Source organism: Cuculus canorus, chromosome 14 (assembly GCF_017976375.1).
Source record: "Cuculus canorus isolate bCucCan1 chromosome 14, bCucCan1.pri, whole genome shotgun sequence".
Taxonomy (NCBI): Eukaryota; Metazoa; Chordata; class Aves; order Cuculiformes; family Cuculidae; genus Cuculus; species Cuculus canorus.
In genome coordinates this window covers 14,825,531-14,847,354 of record NC_071414.1, presented here as the reverse complement: position 1 = coordinate 14,847,354, position 21,824 = coordinate 14,825,531, and the positions used below count along the sequence as shown (strand labels likewise).

Sequence of the window (21,824 nt, the reverse complement as noted above, 5' to 3'; positions counted from 1 at the left end):
AACAATTATTTTGTTCTATATGGAAACCTTCATTCTTCAAAACTGGGTGAGAAATGTTGGTAAAGAAATGCTGTGACCAAACACCCCTGAGTATTTGGAGTGGCTGTTACATGGGGGTCAGCGGTGTTTCTCATGACAAGAAGATCCCTGATGGCTCTCGTGCTGAGGTGCTGGCACAGTGCTGGCCCTACACACAGCTCTGGAACAGCCACCACCTCAGCTGAGTGGCACTGGGCTCTGGATATTCAGCCAGGTCTGAATTTCAGGTTGCCACTTCATCTGCTCCATCACCAGCAATGGGAAGCGGCACTGACTGCACCGCGGGCTGATGTTACTGGAGCCCAGGCAATAGCTTGTACAGATTTGAATTCACATATAACAATGATTACTTACAGTAATGTGTAACTTTGTGTGCCTGAGTTGCGTAAATCAAAAGAAAGGAGCTGTTGAAACGGGTTGGAATGGGCCCAGAGGAGGCCACAAAGATGATCAGGGGGCTGGAGCATCGCCCATTCCAGGACAGGCTGAGAGTCGGAGTGTTCAGCCTGGAGAAGAGAAAGCTCTGGGGAGATCTTAGAGCAGCTTCCAGTACTGAAAAGGGCTCCAGGAAAGCTGAGGAGGGACGCTTTACAAAGGCATGGTGATAGGATGAGAGGGAATGGCTTTAAATTGGAAGGGGAACATTTAGATTGCACATTAGGAAGAAATTCTTCACGCTGAAGGGGGGGGAGGCTCAGGTTGCCCAGAGAAGCTGTGGCTTCCCCACCCCTGGAGGTGTTCAAGGCCGGGTTGGATGGAGCTTTGAGCAGCCTGAGCTAGTAGGAGGTGTCCCTGCCCATGGCAGGGGTGGAACTGGATGGGTTTTAAGGTCCCTTCCACTGCAAACCATTCTGTGATTCTATGATTCTATGACTCTATGATACTACGTCCCTGCTCACTGCAGAGCGGTTCGGACTGGATGCGCTTTGAGGTCCCTCCCAACTCAAACCACCCCATGACTCCACGATCCTGTGACTCTGCCCCCGCTACCATCACCCCCCACTCATAACAGAACTGGCTCGCGGAGCCACAGCACGCACGCGCAGTAATTACGGCCCCTCCCGGCCACCGTCCCGCACAGCTCCCCTTTTCCCTATTCCTACTCTGTGACCCGGAAGTCGTCGCCCGAGCACTTCCGGCAGCGGCCGAGGCGGCGGCGCGGGCCCAGCATGCCGGGGCGCCCTGCCCGCTGCTCTCCATGCGGCTGCCTCGTTCCCCCCGCGCCGCCTCCTGCGACGTGACCGCCGCTCGCTGTCCCTCCGAACAAGCCTCCCGGGGCCGCTCGGTGAGTGCCGGGGCCCCGGGGGGACACCGAGAGAAAAGGGTTCGCCAGGGCCGGGGGGGGGGGGAACAGCAGCTCCGCCCCGCCCCGTGGAGGAGCCGGGACCGCCCGGGAGTTGTGACCGCGTCGGAGGGGACAGTCAGGGGCCGCACCTGAGCCCAGGTAGCGTTGTCGTGTATGTCGTGAGGCTTCCCGTGCGCTCCCCGCCTCCCGGAAGCTGGAGCTGCCGCCGGTGTTAAGCGAGGAGCTCCTGGTGGGTAAGAGGATTACGAGGCTTCCGTGATTATTAAGCCTCTGTCCTCGCTTTTGTGAGTGTGGCTGTGGTGCCTCCTGGATACCCGCTCACCGGGATAAGGCTGGATCTACGATACCACTTATAGAATCGCGGAATGGTTTGTGTTGAAAGGGACCTTAAAGCCCACTCAGTTCCACCCGTTGCCAAGACAGGGACACCTCCTGTTGGATCAGGTTGCTCAAAGCCCCATCCAACCTGGCCTTGAACACCGCCAGGGATGGGGCAGCCACCACGCTGAGAAACTTGTGCCAGCGCGCATGCAGTGGCTGTGCTGATCTGATGGTGCCGAGACCATTGCAGTAAAGATGTTTTCTTTTAAAGACGGATGAATGGCTAACCCATAGTTTTCTTGGTTAATTAGTTTCAAACTTGGATGTCAGTGATTCCGTTAGCTTACAAAGGGGATTAAGAGCAGTTTTTATTGGGAGTGATGTTTAACTGGGCGACTGCATAACATGAAATGTGTATTTTTAGCAATGGAGGTCCCATACGATGGCACTGAAGTAACTGTGGTGATGGAGGAAATAGAGGGCGCTTACACTTACACATCACCGGTGCCGTCTAAGAAGAAAAAGAAATATAAAAGTACTGGTGACCATGCAGAAAAAGCCAAAAAGCCTAGGTAAGTTCTTTCTGTGTTCATTTAGCTCCTGTGTAGAGTATGGGAGCAGTTTTCCTTGTTTCTGATAAGAGTGATCTCTGCAGTTCTCTTGGAATACTTTGTGACATAAAACATCATATATAGAAAATTAGCTTGACACTCTGGGTCCACTCTGACATCCTTGCCTTTATGGTTGCTGTTGTTCCTCAATTTAAAGTTTGTGTACTCCAGAATAATTTGCCTTAGGCTATTTCTCCGTACTGCAGAGGTTCTTCTCGGAATCTGACTTTTCATTTGGTTAAAAAATGCATTTACAGTTACAATTGAATGTGATGTGCTTGTCATTTGGCCTTGAGACAAACGTAAACCTTGTGGATTTCTTTTTCCAAAGGAATTTGTGAATGATGTTAACCTTTGGGTCTCTGTGTTTCAGATCTGCTTACCTCCTCTACTATTATGACATTTACTTGAAAGTACAGCAAGAACTCCCCCACCTCCCTCAATCTGAAATCAACAAAAAGATCAGTGAGAGCTGGAGGTTGCTCAGTGTGGCTGAAAAAAGCTACTACTTGGAGAAAGCCAAGCTAGAGAAGGAAGGGTTGGATCCGGTAAATCCTCTTTCTGACAGCTCTTTGCTATGTGGAGGGAGAGGCACTTAAATGCTTGTATAGCACTCTGTGTAGGAGAATCACTGAACTGTTGGTTCCAGGTTGTATTTCTGCTTAGGAGAGCCTGTAAAGGAGCAACGTGTGAGGCCACTGCCTCATGCTTTTGCCTTGGGTTCAGTTAAGGGATAATGTTTTGAAATCCAAGATAGATTTGTCTGGTTCCCGCTGACAGGGACAGGAGTTATTTTTGTGTCGTGTCATCAGGGTGATTGATGGTAAAGCGGGTGATAAAACCAGGGCTGAGAGGGATTCTGCAGGCTCTGACATGTGGAGAATTTCCCAGCAGCATACCTCAGGAAACCATTTGAACTTTAGGCACTAAAATAGCAGTATTGAAAACCAAATGTCTTCCTTTTCGCATATTCATTTATTCTGTACTCTTTTTGTGCTGACAGAACTCCAAGGTTTCTGCTCGAACTGCAGTAGTTCCGGACATTCCAGGTTTCCGTAAGATTCTTCCTCGCTCAGACTATATAATTATTCCCAAAACCACTCTTCAAGAGGACAGGAGCAGGCAGTCGCTGGAGCTTTGTGTGACACAGGGTCAGACAGTGTCCGAAGGTTCTACCAATATCACAAACGTGTCCCGTGATGCTGTGCAGAACATCCTGTCTGTGGACTCGAGCCACGTTGGCATTTCCGAGCAGTGCATTGCCATAGAAGGACTAGCAGAAGAGCCTGCTTCCTTTGGTCAGCCAGATGCTGTAGAAGAAGTGGTTGCATCAGAGGTTCTATCTCACTTTGTTGGGCCTGTGACAGAGAAAGTGGCTGGAGAGATCCTCTTGGATGAGGCTTCTTTGGAAATAGAAGGGCAACCATATCAGACAGCTCGGGTGGTTATTGAAGAGACTCTAGTTAGTGGCTCCACAGACATCTCCAACGGTAGCATCGCTGTGGCCCGCCCTCAGGTTTCGGATGGTGTATCTGTGGTGACCGTGGTGACTGGCAGGGTAAGTCGTTCTAGTGGCACTCATCCTCCTGCCAGCATCTCACCTGAGGTGTCCAAGTGCCGTTTAACACATTTCACTTGAAATCCTCTGTGGCTGCAGGAGATCCTGCACTGCCCAGTGTGCTTATGCTCAGTGGTGAGGGAAATGGCAACTGGTTACAGCCTTTCTGCTTGCAGATTGACTCTGCCGTGTTCTGGTATCACTTGTGGTCCTCAATGACTGCTTTAGGTTTCTTAAGTTATTTCTTATCGCAGTAATTGGGGTGGGTTCCACAGTTGTATTACAAGATTTTTTGGGGAAAACAGTGTTATCTCTGTGCTCCTGGTCGCTGTTTTCTTGATTGCAGAGGGGTCGAAGGGAGTCCTTTTAAGCTGAGGTGTTAGGGATTGGTTATAGAAAACCTGGTTCTGTGAAGAATTGGATCTGCTGTTTTCAGTTACAATCTGCAGAGAGTTTGGTATTTCCAAAGTAGGCCTGGTAAAGCCATTGCTTTTGGAATGATAGCTCTCCTTTCCTGCTTTCTGGTCTTGTTAGTCCTTAGGACATATGTTCAATGCTAATGTTCATGAGAGGTTGGGACACAGGTCACTGTATCTCCTGTTTTCTGCATGTATTTTCCCTTTGGCTTCATTTTAGGATACTGAAGAGAGCCGCTCCTCCACACCTGCTACACAGTTTATTATGTTACCTTTGCCTGCTCATTCTGTTGTGGAGAACCCAGCATCAATTAAATTGGTAAGAAATTCAGAGCCTTGTATGGTATTTTAAGGTTTGGATCTGTTACCATAGGTTTGTCTTTAAGATGTTAGAGTGGGAAAGGTTTGATGACGGTCCAGTTCCTAAAGATAATCCAATTTGGAGTCATCATGTCAACTGATATAGTTCTTGTCCTTGGTTTTATGCCTAGTGCATGCTGATGGGGTTTCTGACTTCCTAGAGTGTCTTTTACAGCCTGTTTCAGCTGCCTTCTTCGTGAAGGCATTCTTGGGACCAGATGGAGTAGATAATGTTATTACAACACATCTGGCCAGCAGCAGTTTCTGTGTTGCCTTTTTCAGGGTTTGTGTAGCTACCCATGCCCTCTACTCGAATGCATATTTGTCTTTATAGAATACCAGTGCCCATCCTTTTAAGGGCAAGAACCTGCTCTTGTGACAGGAGCACGTGGGCTCCCGAGTCCCGTGGATGGCTGTCGCTTTGGCCACGTGATGGGAGAGGGGCACTGACCTAAGGTTTTGGGAACCCATGTAAAAGGTTGTGTGGAAGAATAGTATTATTTCTCTAACCTAGGCACTCGAACCACCTGTATTTCTGTAGCCATTGTAAGACTTTGTTGTGCAGTTAGCTCTGCAGCTCCTAATGTTGTGTAAGCTAGCGTCAAATCCTGTGTTCCAGGTCCTCTGTGTTTCTAGCTGGTGGAACACTCTGGATATTTATAGTGGTGCATAGAGTGACTTTCTTCCAGGTGTCTTAGGGAGAATGGAAATACCTCGAGTTTTGTTCCTGAGGAGAAGTGCCTACCTTAAATAATTTCATTTATTTGACAGCAGCACTTGCATTTCTAGAAGAAAAGGTACCTAGTTGGGGACTGAGCATTTAGACTTGGAGTAGTTATGGTGCTGACTTCCTTGGATCCTGCTGTGGGGTGGGTGATCAGTGAAAGGAAGAACAGTGGAGAGCTGGTGGCTTGCTGAATGATGCTTGTAAAGTGCTTATGAGGAAGAAAGGGGCAATAAGCACAGATTTTTTTTCAGCTCTGTAGAGAAATTCCTGACAACTCTCATTTCAGACAACCACATATACTCGCAGGGGACATGGAAATTGCACCAATCCTGGCTGTTCCTTCACTTACGTCACCAGGCATAAGCCACCAAAATGCCCAATGTGTGGGAACTTCCTGGGAGGGAAATGGATCCCAAAGGTAAACGCCTTCTCTGATTTTCAGACAAAAAGTGTTGGTTTTGTCAATGTCTGTGATATTTCCGGATCTGTGGATCTAGCACAGGAGGTCAGATATGCTGAGAATGATCCCTGTGCCTGTGTTCCAGTGCTTGAGCAAGTCACCATCGCAGAGACACTTGGCTAAGGTGAGACTGACCTGAAACCACCACACCTTGGGTAAAGATGCCACCTGTAGTGTTGCCGGTTAGAATAGATTGAGCTGCATTTGGTGACTGATTGAGAAGACACATGTTCTTCTGGCCCTCTGCCTGCACTGTAGTTCCTGTGACTTGAAGGGATTGCCTGTTCTTCCTAGTACAGCCCTAGCTAAGCTCAGGGGTTTGGCCGAACCATTCGTTATAGTAATTCATCTGCATTTGCAGCTCTTCTATAAATGGAGGTTTTCTGCGGTCTTTCAGCATCAATTTGTCAACAGAAGGAGGAATGATTCTCAACTATAGTAGGAACATGACTCTTTGGGAGCCAGCTAATAAAGTTGGTCTAGTGGAAGCTGAAGTGCTGTTGGGTATTGTTGACTCACAGGCGTGTGTCTGATCATTTGTTCTGTTCTGAGCTTTGGCTGGAAGAAAATTCCCAGGTGTTGTTGGAGTTGTGAGGTCTGTTTGGGTGGGAAAGTCTTTCTCCACAATAGCTTCTCAAAGTTATTGACATCTCTGCTAGCTATGTACAGCAAAAAACACTTGCTCCTTAAACCTTGGCCATGTCACAGTAATTAGTCAGCTCTGAAGAGATGTGCGTTCATTAAATGTCTATCTGAAACAAGGCTCCTCAGGCACAGGTTGATGACGTTCCTGGTGTGCAAATTTGCATTGACATTCATTTGATTTGTTCTGAGCCTCCTTTGTTTTGTGTCTAGATCCATTAAGCATTTAGGTGCAAGAACTTTCTTAGGCAGCTTACAAACTCTGGCATGTCCAAGCTGATGGCTGGACTTCCTGCATGGCAGGATACAGACAGCGATGATGACTTTTTACCTCTTGGTTCTGTAGACCTGCTGAAGGTGGTAGATGACTTGCTGCAGAAACGTGTTTCTGCCTGAGTATGACATGCCCACTCATGTTAAATCCTACGTTGGTCAGAATTGAAAGGTTTTAGAGGGAGTTTTCTTTCTCGCTTTCAATTTTATTCTTCTCTTCTGGGAAAACATTTGCATAAACATTTCTACTTGTGTTGATAGTGTCATGCCTTGGGAAAAACGTGCACCAGCAGTTTCTTTCATTAATGACATCAGTAGAACTGAAGCTAAATACGTACATACATTCTTGTTCTGCAGGAAGAAAATGGTCTAGGTTAGATGTCTGTCTTCAAAAACCTAGATTATTCTTCGGAGTGTAAACTCTATAGAGAGCTTAGAATTATTGTGTTTATCATGCCAGAAACTCACGATTCCACTTCTGATATCTTTTTGCATATTACCATTCGGTGTTCCAATCTACCTTTGTTTTCTCCAATGCATGGCTTCTGTAGGCTTAGTCTTAATGATAACATTTTCTTAGTCAAAAATTATTTCCAGAATAATTCCCTTTTCCCTGACTTGCTCAAATGGATGCTTTCCTGAATGCATATATCGAAAATCTACAAGTTCTCTATCTCTTTGGTTCCTTAATAGTGTGGAGGAACAGTGTCAGAGAGCTGAAGCTGTGAAAGGGGAGCGTAGGAAGTGGGTCCTTGTTACAGAGGGTGGTGAGTGAATTTGTAATGTTGATGGTGATATTTGAGGGAGCCGAAGAAAAACTGATACTTCAAAGTAAACAGTGGCTAAAAATAATACATGAAGGGCCAGGAGGCTAGATAAAATGTTGACAGGGACTTTGCTGTCATAGGAGATGATGTCTTTCTGCTCTCATAGGAGATGATGTCTTTCTGCTCTCATACAGTTCACTGCTTGAACACTTAGGATTTTGCTGGTTTTGTCTGGCCCTAAATAGGCCATGGAAAACCTGGTGTATATGGAGAGATCTTACTTTATCTGTGAAAGCCTAAAGCTCTGAAGTGTGACTGTCTTTGTTTCCAGGAGAAGCAACCAAAAAGCAAATCTGAGCCAAATTCAGGCACCTCTCTTAAAACTCTAGCAGCTAAAAGAGGTCAACAGTCAGTATTTACGGAACCAACAGCTGTCAGTGAGAGCACCTCCAAGTCTGCCCTGGAAAGCTCTGAAGCGGTCAGCCAGCTACTGAATGCTGTTCCTGTTGGAGGACAAATGCAGGATTGGGAGGAAGTGGTCATCTCTGAGGCTCATGTTCTTGCAAACAATGTACTTGCTGAAGACAGAGGGAGTGCAGTTGGAGTGATGCTGGGTCAAGAGAGCCAACGGCAAGGAGACTCTTCAGAGCAAACAGAAAAAGATGGCATAGGGCTGGGGCTGCCATCTTCTTCTGAGGTGCTGAGTCCAAATGCCTCTGCAAAAAAGCCAGCAGGGTGAGTCAGTTTTCCATATGTTATGGGAGCATATGATGTCTGTTGTGTGGTGATGGGACTTATCCAAGAAATTGAAGGCTGTTGGCAGTGCTTCCTGTGAGACCTGTTCTGTTTACTGTCTGTTTTCTGCCAGTTCAGGATTGTTCCTTTGAGATGGTTTTGGCCATCAGAGCTAATTTTTTTTAAAGTGACAATTAAATTGTAGTCACAGATGTATCCTTAGCACTATTTCTCCTTTCTGCTGCAGTAGTTCTGATTGTCGAGCTAATAAAGCACAGTTCAGGGAAGAGAAGAAAATTCATACTGAGGCGAAAAACATGGCATTTTTTTTCCAATTGTAGCTCTTGTCTTTCAGAATTGATGCCCCACCTGCTGCACACAAAGGACAAGAAGTAAAGAGTAAACCGAGACCTAAGCCCTCCTTGCTGGCTGCAGCAAGACCCATGCGAGCCATTCTGCCCGCACCAGCTAGCGTGGGGAGAGAAGCCAGCACTGAGCAGCCTAGCAGCAGACAGGCCTTCGCGAATACCGGTAAAAGCAGTGTTCTCTGGTGTGCTTTTGGAGCGGTTTTTCTTTCCAAACCACATAGAAGTGATCTCTGTCAAATAATAAGCTCTGTCTGAAGGGAGATAATGACTTACACTGGGAAAAACTGTCTTTAACTGAGGGTGTAGGCAGGTGGGCTGTGAAACACCTGCTTGGATCATTTCAAATTCAGAGGGAAAATCTCACACGACTGTGGTGACGTTTACCAAAGAGGTCAGGATGAAGCAGAACCTGTGTTCTCCTGTCTAACCTGCTGCATCCTGTTCTTCGTTCTAGACAAGCATTCCGCTGTGAGAACATCAGGCTTGAAGCCCAGTACGCTGAAACAGCTGGGTCAGTCAGTTCTGCAGACACCAAGTGCCGAGGAGCAAAAGGTTTGTGTTTTCAAATGCATACTATTTTCCTTTGGATTTTTTTTTTCTCCAGGTGAGGGTTATGAGTGGTGAGAAATACGATATAAAAATGTAGGAGCCTCATGATGAGGACATCTGTGACTGACAGTTTTTGTGAGATGGTTTGGAAGCAGCCATGGGTGCTGGATGGCTTAGTGTATGAGCTGAGCTGATGCTCTTGGACAATCTTTGTCGACTGCTTTGAGAACCTCCCAGCTACTCCTAGAAGGTGTTTTGAAGTTCTGCTAGTGCTTTGATAATCTGACATGCAATACCGAGTCTTTCACCTTTGGAATATGACTGGCTGTGCTAAGATGCTGGAATACCTTAGTATGCAAAACAGTGTATTGTAGTCCTCTAATATTAAATGAACATGAATTGATTTTTTTGGGGAAAAAATGCTAATAGGTATTGCTTACAGGATGTGTATATTCAGTAGTAGGTGTCTCATGGTTTTTTTTTCTGCCTTCCATCTCTAGCTCCACAGTGCTTTGACCAGCAGGGCATCTCAGGTTAAAGTAGTGGAGGTCAAACCAGATGTGTTCCCTTCCTATAAGTACAGCTGCACTGTAACTTTGGTGAGTTTTCCAGATGGTCTGATTTAGCCCGTGGGGATTGTTGTCTCTGGGTGAGATGAGACCATTCTGTGACTTGCATTTTACTGGCTTGCAGAAATGTATCTCTCATTTGATGTGAGACAATCCATGTTTTGTATATCTTCTGTTGACCTAATCCGGTGACTGCATTCAGTTGCAGTGGTGTTTGGGAGCTTGTTAAGAGCTGGGTTTTTCTTCATGCTCTAGCATAATCTCCCCCCTGCCCTATTTAGTTCAGAATCATGGAATCATAGAATTGTTTGGTTGGAAAAGACCTTTGATATCATCGAGTCCAGCCATACCTTCAGCAGGGAGCATTGGCGGTTTCTGAATGAGTTTAATGTGTGAGTGTTTGGTTCTGGAGCTGGCCCCAAAATGTTTGAGCACGGGTTAAAATACGGTGTACAAAGTGAGAGAGCCTACTATTGAACCTTTAAATGAGGTGTTACAAAGTGGTGAAAAAGCATATGATATTCAAGAAGACTTCTCTAGAATCACCTTGGCATCTAAAAGTCCAGCTTAGCAAATATCTCTTTTGTGTCATTCAGGATTTGGGATTGGCAACATCACGCGGCAGAGGAAAATGCAAGAACCCCTCCTGTAGTTACGTGTATACAAACAGGCACAAGCCACGGATCTGTCCAAGCTGCGGATACAATCTTGCCAAAGACAGAGCTGAGAAAACAGCAAAATCTCTGGTAAGGTTCAGAATAATTTCTCTTTTGAAATGGCTGCTGTGGGGTGGGCAGGGAAATACCTTAGTTTGCAAGTGCCCATGGGAGTGTGTTATTTTTTTGTTAGTATAGTAAGCTTTTCTAACAGCATAGTGACTTATTGACAATACTTAATGATGATATTTGTACTGTCCAACCCGTGTGATAGTGGTGCTTCAGGCTGAGAATGAGAGTGAACGCACTCAGTTCTGCCACTGGATGTCTCCGTAGCTTAAAAATGCTTACAATGTATTGGTATGCTCCTGGGAAATCACCCCTGAAGCGATTTGTTATGTCAGCTTAGTTGAGCTTCAGACTTCATCAAGAAACTCCCGAGTATGCTCTGCTTTGTTGCCAGTTTGTGGCTGATGTCAATTGCGTTTGTACATCTGGTACAAGATCTTCCTATTTTTAGGGATCTGTAGTGCAACTTTACTTCCAGCCTGACTATACTTCTGGCTGTAGTAGTTTTTTCTGTGGTAGAAAGATGGTCTTTGGTTGTCTCCTGTTCTGCATGGATGTAAATAATGAGTTCTGGTTTTCGTTTGGAGTTTTTCTTGCATTTAAAGTTTTGAAGGTTAGCTTTTCTCATCCAGAATTCTTTTGTTTCTTTAAAAACAAAAAAAGGAGCTGTCCTGTTCTTAGCTGAAATGCCCACTCAGCATGTAGACATTTTACTCTGTGTGGTAATATGACTCTTTCACTTTTTTTTTTTTTATTTTGAAGAACAACTTTGTGTAGTGTTTTTTTTAAACAAACAAAGAAGCTGAACTGGCCTGTGTGAAACTCACAGATAAGCAGCTGTGTAAGGAACAGCAGTATGCTTAGCTCAGCTTGCATTTTGAGAGACGTATGGCTTGTCTCTTCCTCATTTAGCTTTTTCTTATTTTCTGGTTCTAGATGTGTTTAACATTCATGTCACACAGTTCATTGTTGTCTCTGGTCTTTGGGCTGTTCATTTATCCCATTGGTAGACTAAACCAAAAAACAGGTTGAAATGTTGGCAGAAGAGTTTAAGTGATTAAACAGATTAGCGTGTTTGCATTCTTGCTGTTCTGAGCCGCCTGGAGTTTCATTCTCCTGTGCTTGTGCATTTTATATAGGTAAGCGTGTGTGTGTTTTGTGTGTGTGTAAGGACTATAGATGATCAATTGTAATTAATGTGTGTATTCAGTATGTTACAGCCCCTAGTTCTCATTTAGCGCTTGTCCTCTCACTCCTGGAGAGGTATGCAGGCTGCCATGGCCATCTGAGTGTGTTACACAGGAATATGGGCTTGATGAGCTGTGGAGAAAGGCAGTGACAACTGCTAGGATTATGAAAGTGTTTATATGCCTGTTTGCCGCGAATAGCCGCACCTCTTCTTGGTCTTTGTTCTCCATCGCTCCGGGGTTCTTGCAGACGACCCGGCCTCTGTTTGGGTGCTGCTCTAACTCCGAGCTCCTCCTTTGAGTGCTCTATGAGCTCCTCCTTGGAGGGCCCTGACTTTCTCGCCTTTTCTTGGCTGCTCTCTCTTGGAATGCTGTTTCTTACTCCGAGGTCCTCCTTTGAGTGATCTTTCTAACTGCTCTGCCATGCCAGGTGTTATACATCCTTATCACTTCGTTAGCAGCTCCCCCGTTGATTGGCCACTTCTCAGGACCCCACAGCTGCAGCAATTAAGAGGAGCTCAGCTGCCGTGCAATTGTCTCTTGTTTACAACCCACAGTTTTCTTACATTTACAACATTACATCATTTTACATTTTACATCATTTTACAACATTATATCGTTTACAACATTTACATTTTCCTACACTACACCTGTTGGTGGCTGTCATCACCCTCTTGATCCTCCTTCTTGGTCCTTTGCCACTGACACTCCAGTTTAGTGACAAATCTGTTGTGGTCTAGCAGTTTCATAGGAATTCCAGAAAGGCTGAGCTGTAATAAATTATTTTCGGTGAGGTAACTTGGGCTTAGAGCTACTGTTTGGAGTTAGTGATTGAGCAGTGGAGTAGAAGTCTGCTGGGTACAAACGTTACTGTTTCTGCCACCTTTTATGCCTTCTTTGGGCTTTTTAATATTTCATCCCCATGCTTGCGTGGTTGAATATGTGAGTGTTTGACTTGCTTTCTAGGAGGTGAGTCCAAGTCAGTCTGATGTGCTGAACACCAGCGAGCCTCTAACCCCATCCCAGAAAGAGATCCAGCGTCAATCCACCCTGCAGTTGCTGCGCAAGGTAATGCAGATCCCAGAGAATGAGTCGGAACTGGCTGAGGTCTTCACGCTCATCCATGAACTCAACAGCTCGCGGCTCATCCTGTCCAACGTGAGTGAGGAGACAGTCACCATAGAGCAGACCTCCTGGTCAAACTACTATGAGTCTCCATCTACGCAGTGCCTCCTCTGTAACAGCCCATTGTTCAAAGGGGGACAGAAGTAAGATTCTGTTTTAGACTTGTGACTCTTTCAACCTCGTGCTGATATTTTATGTTAAAAGCGTGCCTGAAATAATATTTGCTTTACTCCCCAGTACTGAAGCTGGTGTGACACCAAATAAGCTCCATGTGTGTGGAAAGGGTTTAGGTGGTTAGTGATAATCTGTTTCTGTTTCTCCTGTGCAGTTTAGTTTGTCATAGTTACTGTTTCTGTGCAGCAGTAGGGCTTGATCAAAGAGTGACTGCCAAGTCTAGATGTATTTTTTTCTTTGAAACAGAATCTTTTCATTAGTCATTCTTTCTGTGTTTCCCAGTCTGATGTTTTGAGGCTGACAGAGGCAAAATTGTTGGATTATAGATGTGCGTTTTGTGATTTCTTTTTCTCTCTTGTCCTGATCTGAATATTTCCTGTGTGGATCTTTTTACTTATAATGTTTTCATTCTCTTAGTGTGGGTTTGAGTGAATCCTTTTTTGGAACAAATACCAAACTGAAACCTGAAAGGCTTTCAGAAATTACCAGTGTGTAGGCTAGATTACCTTAACTGAATTTCTATAAAAGCCTGTAGGATATCTCCTCACTGACTCAGACAAACATCTTCCTGTTGCTCAAAGTGGGCGCTGAAATGTTTCCCAGAGGAAAATGACGGGTAGTTTACTCTTGTGTTTCTTCCTTCAGCCGAAAAGATTTTCTTGATGCCATTTGAGGATGTTTGCTTCAGTCAGGCTCGTACTAACTGAGTTTTTTCCAGCAGAGATACTTTTTATGCTCAGTAATTTTTATAGCACAGTGCTTCCATCCTGTTCCTCGCTTTGTGACTTATCAACCTGTGTATTGTAAATCCTTGCGTCAGTGCTGTGCTGCTTGGCAATGCTCTGCAGGGAGTGTTTCGAGTGTGGGACTCTCATGTGCCTGCATAGGCTCTAATTAAAACCCCTGCCGGTGGGAGGGAGCTGCCTCTGACTTTGATTCCTGTTTTCTCAGGTGGACAGCTATACTTCTGCTGCTAGGGCACAGCTGGCATTTTCCTGTCTGAACATCTTCCTCGCCAGCTGTGCTGTAGAGGAGCAGGCCTTTTGGAATCTCTGTGTGCAGGGACAGGCTGTCACATGGAACGTGTTAGTAGCCACCATTATTGCTCCCCAGCAATAGGGCTGACAGTACTCCCAGGGCAGCTCGGGCTGTAGAATTTCTCCACCTCTCAAATACTGTGTGCTCAGTGGATGGAGCTGGAGAGATGCTGTAGTGCTGTTAAGGGAACGTGAGCAGTGACCTGACTCACTCTGCCAGGGGAATACGTTTTAAAATGTAACTTTTCTTTTTTTCTGGTGTGATGTGAACTGGTTTAGACTGGCAGCAATGAGCTGATCTCTTCTAGAATGTTTTAAGATACTGCAGAACTACACTGAAAAACCTATTTGACTTGACCCTGAGTTGTCGTTTTTTGCTATAGTTCCCTCGCTGGTCCTCAGGAGTGCTGGCTGCTGACAGCTAACAGATTACAGGTGGTTACAGCTCAGGTCAAAGTGTGCTTGAACCTGCAGTGTCTGGCCCTCCATAGCTTCACTGATATTTACACAGGTAGGAAAAGTGTAAGCATACCGACTCATAGCATGATTGTAGTCTAAACCTTTCAGAAGCCTTGGGGCTGTATCAGGGCACTGTCTGTACAGAAAAGCCTGTTCCCTGCTGCAGTGTATTAAAGTTAAATTATTTTTGACTTGCACTACTCTTCCCCTGCTTTTGCAAGTAAATCTGTATTTGTGAGAAAACCGCTTACGAATGCATTGATGAGGAAGACTGTGCCTTGTTTCACCAGTGTTGGTCTCCTCTGTGTAAGTGGGATGTGGTGAATTCTGCAAGGTAGCCCCTGAGATCTTAGTCAAAGACATCTCTACAGGGTGCTGTTTCTCAGTGTTGACTGGTGAGACTCTGGTGGCAGTTGCTGTGGGCCGCCTGCAAGGCAGCACAGAACTGAGGAGATGGATTGGCTGCTGTTCCTTGTAGCTTTTTAAATTTAAAGGCAGGGCTGGGAAAAGAGCTAATGTGCAAGAAGGAACAGTCCTAGAAGGCCTATCCAGCTGTTTCCATTATCCTCTGAACTACATTCATGAGTGTTTTGTGTATTGATAAAGAATATATTTCCTTGTGAGGAAGATCTGTAACCCTATTGACGGTAACTGTCTTGTTTTAACTGCAGGCCTTTTCAATGTGGGTAATAAATTGCTAGTGAGCTTGGACCTTCTGTTTGCAATCCGAAACCACATTAAACTTGGAGAGGATCCCAGAGTGGCTGTTGGAAATATTCTTGACTCTGTTCAGGAGCAAACTGGTGGGTTCTCTTTCATTTTACCATAACACTTAGACCATACTGTGACCTGCTGCTGATTGCTGGGTAATAAAAAGGCAAACCTCACCTCTTCTGGTGTGGTATGTTTCTGTTAAATTGCTTCCTAAACCCAGCATACCTTTGTGACCAGTTCTTGATAAGTTCTCTGGAGGGCAGGTTTGTTTTTATTCTGCATAGGAGAGTTTAACTACCTCTCCACTGACTTTAGGAAGTGAAACTGTGACAGAGGCGTGTTCTCTTTTCAGAAAAAAGCCTGAGCCCTGATGAGCAGGTTCAGCTCCAGGAACTGCTGTGCAATGGCTACTGGGCCTTTGAGTGCCTAACAGTGCGGGATTACAATGACATGATCTGTGGAATCTGCGGCATAACCCCCAAGGTGGAAATAGCCCAGCGGAATGTGGAAAATGTCCTGGCACTGAAAAATATAGAGGTAGGCTTTTCGCAAAACTACGCATCCTGTTTGTGTTCAAAGCAGATCATAATGATTTTTGCTGACTCTGGTTTTTGTAACGCACGATAATTACATGAGACTTTCGTGAGCAGTTTTCTGCTGATTCCTAGCAAGAGGGATGTGGCTGGAGTGGTGATGCTTGTACTTCCTCTTAGAGGTGGTGTTGTATGGTTTGGGGAAAACAAGATCCTCTGTTGCTGGACCACAGCTTTTGTCCAGCAGCCTCTGACAGTAGGGACCTTGGATAAAAGTTGCTGAACTTGACCACCTTTGACATGAAGGCATTCTTTTTTTTTATTCACCAGCAGCAGTTTCCTTGAGGTGCTGTCTCCTCTACTGGGGTTAAAAAAGCCCTGTTAATAGTGTGCAGCATGTCTGGCTTTTATGTCACATAAATGGTTTTAACTCTCGCCCAACAGAAAATGATTGTGGGGATCTCTAGGAGCCTGAAGTCATCTTGTTAGGTTTGGGCTGAGCACTCTTCTGGATAGTCCTCATGCCTTGAGTGAGTCTGACACACAACAGTCAGATGAACTACGGTTATTTGTATTTGACCAGTGTGTTTCTTGCTCTTTCTAGTTTACGTGGCCAGAGTTCTTGCCATCAAGTGAAGTGAATGTAGAAGACTTCTGGTCCACGATGGAGACAGAGGTGATTGAGCAGGTGGCTTTTCCTTCTAGCATCCCCATCACAAAGTTTGATGCCTCTATTGTTGCTCCTTTCTTCCCTCCACTGATGAGAGGAGCGATGGTAATCAATACTGAGAAGGACAAGAACCTGGCTGCACAGCCAGTGCCAGGTAACTGCTGAGGTTGCAATTATTAAGGGAGTGCTTTATGTGTTAGTGACTTCCATCTTTTGGTGATGTTTAGAGTTCAGAATTGATGACTGCATGACTCTTTTAAACTGTCTGCTGAGAGAGGGTTCAGCTGTTCTCAGGATACTTACCAGCTTGAGCTTTGGCCTGCCTAGTGAAGCATGGATGCACTTATGTGCTCTGATACGTTTGAGATGTGGTGGACATGAAAACACTGCTTCCCAGATGAGATATGCTCTAACTGCAGAGGGACGCATGCACAAATTAAATGCCAATCAGTATTTGTTTTGTGTTAGACTGATATTTGGACCATAAAGCTGCAGGCAGTGCTTGATATTTCAATATCCTGATCTCAGTAAAGGGTAAATAAGTTTCTACAGAACCTGAAAAAAGACTAGGAGTTGGATGTCTCTGGGACATGTTAGTCCTGCTCAGTGTTGTCGATATTCAGTGTATCCATGGCATTGACTGCAAGAAAGCATGAGATAAATAAACTCAGATGTATGAGAGCTAAATTTAGTTAGCACCCAGTTCCCTTAACAGTTTAGGTATGAGAAGGAAAACTAGCTTTGCAAACTTAACAAGTGTTGTATGAGTTGGCTTTGGAACCAGGGCTGCAGCTGGTTTAGAGAGTTGATCTGCAGAAGGGCTGCATGGGCTTTTGTGGGAGTGGAGCTCCAGAGAAAGAGGTAGAGGGCAGATGTGAAGGGTGAGCCTGGAGCTGCTCAGTCTGAAGGCTGTAGTCACCTTTCTCTGCGCTCTTCTGTCACTTGTTTATCCTCACGTTAGTCCACCCAATCATTTAAAGGTTACAGATAACAGGACGGACAAGGGATTGTGGAGTCTGTAGTTCTGCTGGGCTCAGTCTGGTGACTTTATTAACAAAGGATTTGAGAGGTGTGGGTTGTGATGCGCTTTGGTAAAAAGGCTATTCACTGCTTTCTGTTGCTGGCAGTTGGTCATGCAGTCTCTGCTTCTGTAGTCTTCAGAAGAAATTGTTTTTATGACTTCCATTCCTGAGAATGGGTCCTGAGTCTTGTTTCATTCCTTTGCAGGTAATGGGAGTGCCTTGGTGAGGCTTCTTCAGGAAGAAAACTTGAGGCTTGAGCTGATAAGCTCTTACAGTGAGGAAGAGCTGCAGCGCTTTCTGACACAGTGTGGCATCCCCTGGGAGGCTTCAGATACAAAGGTAATGGCTTGTTTGCCCACAGAGGAGTCTGCAGGAGTGGAGCAGTTCTTCACTACTTTTCCCTCATTCATACTTCCCATTCTAGATCATTAACTTCCCATCTGACTGGACTAAGGGCAGGGGTGGCTTTGTAGTGAGTCCCTGCAGATTATAGGGTAACTTACACATGCTGATATAAATTAAGCCTTTGTGGGCTGGAAGAAAGGAAGCCTGTAATTACCTCATCACAGGCTCAGCATCACGTAATTGCTTGTCATCCTTACTGAGTGTGGGATTAGGAAGTTATTGGATCAAGTGCAAGTTAGCATTTGGGAAAACTTGCCTGCAGCCTTCTCCCTCTCTGGGGGAGCCCCTTAATTCTAGACTTTCTCTGAGGCCTGTCTGTTCTAGGACCAGCTCTGCTACTCCCTCTTGGCTCTCTATGAGTTTGTACAGAACGGGACAAGCATCACACAAGCCTCTGCTCATCACACGGGAGGGAAAATCTACAAAGTGTGTCCACATCAGGTAAGGGAGGCTGGAGTCAGTGACCTTTTTTTTCTTACCGTGTAATTCACTATTATTGGTGTGGAACTCCCTCACTAAATAAAAGCGATGGGGCGGGCCTCTTTGAGCCTTGTGAATGAAAACACTGCCTCAGGGGCTTGGCATATGAGCAGCTCTGCAGGAGATTTCAAGATCCCTTAGTGATCTGAAGTCCAGTTTTCATCTTGCTGCTGAGGTGGAGTTGAAAATCACCTCTTCCTGAACAAGGCAAAGTAAATGTATATGAGGAAGAAACAGAATATCCTTAGAGAAAGTAACTGTCTGGTTACTGTATTGTCTGGAATACCTGAAGTTTTCAGTTTTGTTGGGCTGTTTGGTGATAATCCTTCTCTTCACAGGTTGTGTGTGGCTCAAAGTACCTAGTGAGAGGAGAAAATGCACGGGATCATGTGGACCTGTTGATTTCCTCACGTCACTGGCCTCCGGTGTATGTTGTTGATACAGCCTCTTCGGTGGCACTGTGTGCTGATGTCTGCTGTCCTGGCCTGACTTCCCAGATGTGGGGGAAAAAAACAGGGCTGCTTCTCTGACCCTATGGATCCCCCAACGGTTAGTTATATTCACCTTTGCACTCTGCTATGCCAGCCCAATATGGAAAAAATTCAAGTGAGATTTAAAAGAAAAAATCGAAAATGTGAGGGGAGCCCTTAGAGCAGCCTCCAGCGCTGAAAGAGTCTATGGGAAAAGGTGGGGAGGGGCTGTTTGTCAGGGAGTGCAGGGATAGGATGAGGTGTAATGGTTTTAAGCTGAAGGAGAGAAGATTTAGGTTAGGAAGGACTTTTTTCCTGTGAAGTTGGTGAGGCACTGGCCCAGGTTGCCCTGAGAAGTGGTGGCTGCCCCATCTGTGGATGTCTTCAAGGCCAGGTTCAATGGGGTTTTGAGCAACCTAGTCCAGTGGGAGGTGTCCCTGCCTATGGCAGTGGTGTTGGAACTGGATGATCTTTTAAGGTCCCTTCTGACCCAAACAATTCTGTGATTCTCTGTGTTTGAAACCTGCATTGTGCCTCAAGATAATTGGACCTGGTGAGTCTCTCCTGACTCACAGCTCTGCCAGTGTGTTGCTTCTGAGCATAGCAGAAAACACTATGTGTTGCTGGGGCATTGTGTTAGCTTCACGCTCCTTAATCGGAGAAGCTGTACTGGAAGTGCATTGTAACAGGTCAGATCATGAACTTTGGAGCACGTGTTTTATTGTGACACAGGTACTTGGTTCTCTCAAACTGCTGCTATTACTTGAGAAATGGGAAAGGAAGAGGTTTGTTAGTGCCTTGAGGTTATCTCTGAGGGTGTATGAGTTCAGTCGGTGTATAGAACACCTTCGTGGCCTTTAGGGGAAGCCTTAATCTCTTCACCCTCCTTCTGTACTGGGTTTTGGTGCTGGTTGGAGTTCAGCCAAACAGTTTGGCTTTGTTGTTCTTTACTGTTGGGAAGTTGCTCCTTGTTCTACCTGGTGCCTGTCTCTCTCCCCCAGTATGTGTCCTGCCCTGAACTGCTCGATCAGCACTACAGTGTAGACATGACTGTGGCTGAGCATTCTGTTCAGCACCCAATCACCAAGTCCTCAGCACGCCGAATCGTTCACATGGGTTCAGAGCAAGACAGCCACCAAGATCCAACGGCTCGGCATCACTGCATCTCCCTGTGCCGAGAGCTGGAGCCTTACAGTGCCATCATCACTGCTATCAGCGACAGCAAAACAAGCAACATCCGTCAGAGGCCCATCACCTTTGAGAACGCCACGCACTATTACCTCTACAACCGCCTCATGGACTTCCTCACCAGCAGGGAAATTGTGAATCGGCAGATCCAGGAGATCGTACAGAGCTGCCAGCCTGGAGAGGTGGTAATTCGTGATGCTCTCTACCGGCTCGGAGTGGCCCAGATTAAAACAGAAACAGAAGAGGATGAACAGGGGGAGCAGGAGAATGATAGAAGTTGCTGAGCTTGTTGGTTTTTCTCTCTGGTTGTGTGGGTGGGTGGGCTGGGCCAGCTTCTACAAGGTTTGGGCAGCTGTCTGGCTAGAGTTTATTTTTACAGGTTGGAGATGTGATGCCAATGGCTGTGACTGCTGTTAATGACCAAAGAGCTGTGTGCTTCCATAATGTTACGATAGGTGCTGTGAGCATGGGTCTGTCACCCCTCTTACTGAAGGCTGTAGCTGCCTCCTGAGGCACGCGATGGACCTTTTGTTCGGTGGTGGGAAATGCTGCCCTCCCTGTAGCCAGCGAGTGGAGAAAGGAGGGAGAGGCATTTCCGACAGTGGGGAGGATGCATGGTCAAGCGCACAGGGTTTTTTAATTATGATTCTTGCTTGCTGACTTCTTTGTGCATATTGGTGGCAGGGCTGGGGGTGCGGGAGCAGGCATGAAATGCAGGCAGCTAAGATGACTTGCCCCAAAACGTTCTGAATGGATTGGTTTAGGACAGTGACTCTTGCTTGGAAATCTTGCAAAGCTCTCATATGCATTGGCTGCAAGGAGGCGTTAGCTGAGGCGGAGCCGTGCAGCTTTACCACGCTGTATCTGAGGAGCCTCCCTGGAGGCTGAGCTCCTGGGTCTACGGTTGTGGGTACTTTGGCTGCAGAAGGTTTCTAGGATTGTTTGTCCCTTCACATGAGCACTAATAATTTAGAAGCTGACACACATTCTTCATGTTATGGTAAGAATTGGCCAGGTGAGCCCGCAGGGAACCAAGCAAGTCGAGTGCTGTGGAAGGTGGTAGCACTCAGTTTCTGTGCTGTGTTCCTGGACACTTTTCTTTTTAACAGTTTCATTCTGTCTAAGGACTTGAGTTTCTGTTGCCCTGCTAGAACAGAATCACAAAGACTGTGGCATCAAGGAAAAGCAATGAATGCAGTGTCATGGGAGCGAGCAGGTTTTGGTGTTCCTCTCTCAAAGGAGGCACTGGGAGAGCTGCAACCATGTGTGCAATGTCAGCACTGTGCCAGGTGCCATATTTGTTCTGCCTGTGTCCACGTAGTGCTGTGTGGGTTAGAAAAGCCTCATGCTACCCAGTTTGCTTTATCAGCTCCTAGAGAGGGCTTGGGCTGAGACCTCTGCCCCTACAGCAGGTCTAAAGCACACTTTGGGCTGCAGTTGTAGAGGGATGCGAGTTGTCGGCTGCCAGCTCCCTTCTGCTGAAGGTGGGTAGATGTTTGCGTCCTGCAGAGGAGGGGAGGGGGATGCTGGACTGCTCAGTGGCCATCCAGGGAGTTTATTTTGTCTGAGTGAGCAGTGGGGAAGAGTCAGAGGTTTGTGGTGTGGTTGAAAACTCCCTTCTGTGAAGGGGAACCTATGGAGTACAGAACTGTTCAAAGTAAATGTATTAAGTCTGAGCAAATACAGTAATTATGGCTTGGGGTTTTCTGTTAAGAACATTAACTTATTATAAGAGACATTAGTGACTTTTTTCAGTCAGTGATAAAGTTTAATAAATTATCTCCAATTTTTGGGGTGAAATGGTGGCCAAGTGACTTCTTTTTTGTGTACAAGACCTGTAACACTGCAGTGGGAAAGGACACAAATGCTGTGTGGATATACACCACGAGTCCAGTCTGCACTGCTGTGATGGTGAGGAAAAGCCCACCAGAAGT

At 45.9% G+C, this 21,824-nt stretch overlaps 1 protein-coding gene across 1 annotated transcript; it reads left to right on the top strand.

The window, feature by feature from the left end:
- The first annotated feature begins 1,171 nt into the window (after positions 1-1,171).
- HMGXB3 (HMG-box containing 3) lies at positions 1,172-20,219 on the top strand. The gene is given in 21 exon segments (XM_054079460.1): positions 1,172-1,324; positions 2,091-2,238; positions 2,651-2,825; positions 3,281-3,835; positions 4,472-4,570; positions 5,625-5,756; positions 7,812-8,215; positions 8,571-8,746; positions 9,038-9,135; positions 9,633-9,731; positions 10,298-10,447; positions 12,580-12,881; positions 14,333-14,460; positions 15,080-15,211; positions 15,475-15,659; positions 16,260-16,479; positions 17,553-17,686; positions 18,077-18,193; positions 18,571-18,735; positions 18,737-18,781; positions 19,704-20,219. Coding segments are annotated over 20 exon segments (3,933 nt in total). The 5' UTR covers positions 1,172-1,324; positions 2,091-2,092; the 3' UTR covers positions 20,175-20,219.
- The last annotated feature ends 1,605 nt before the right edge of the window (positions 20,220-21,824 follow it).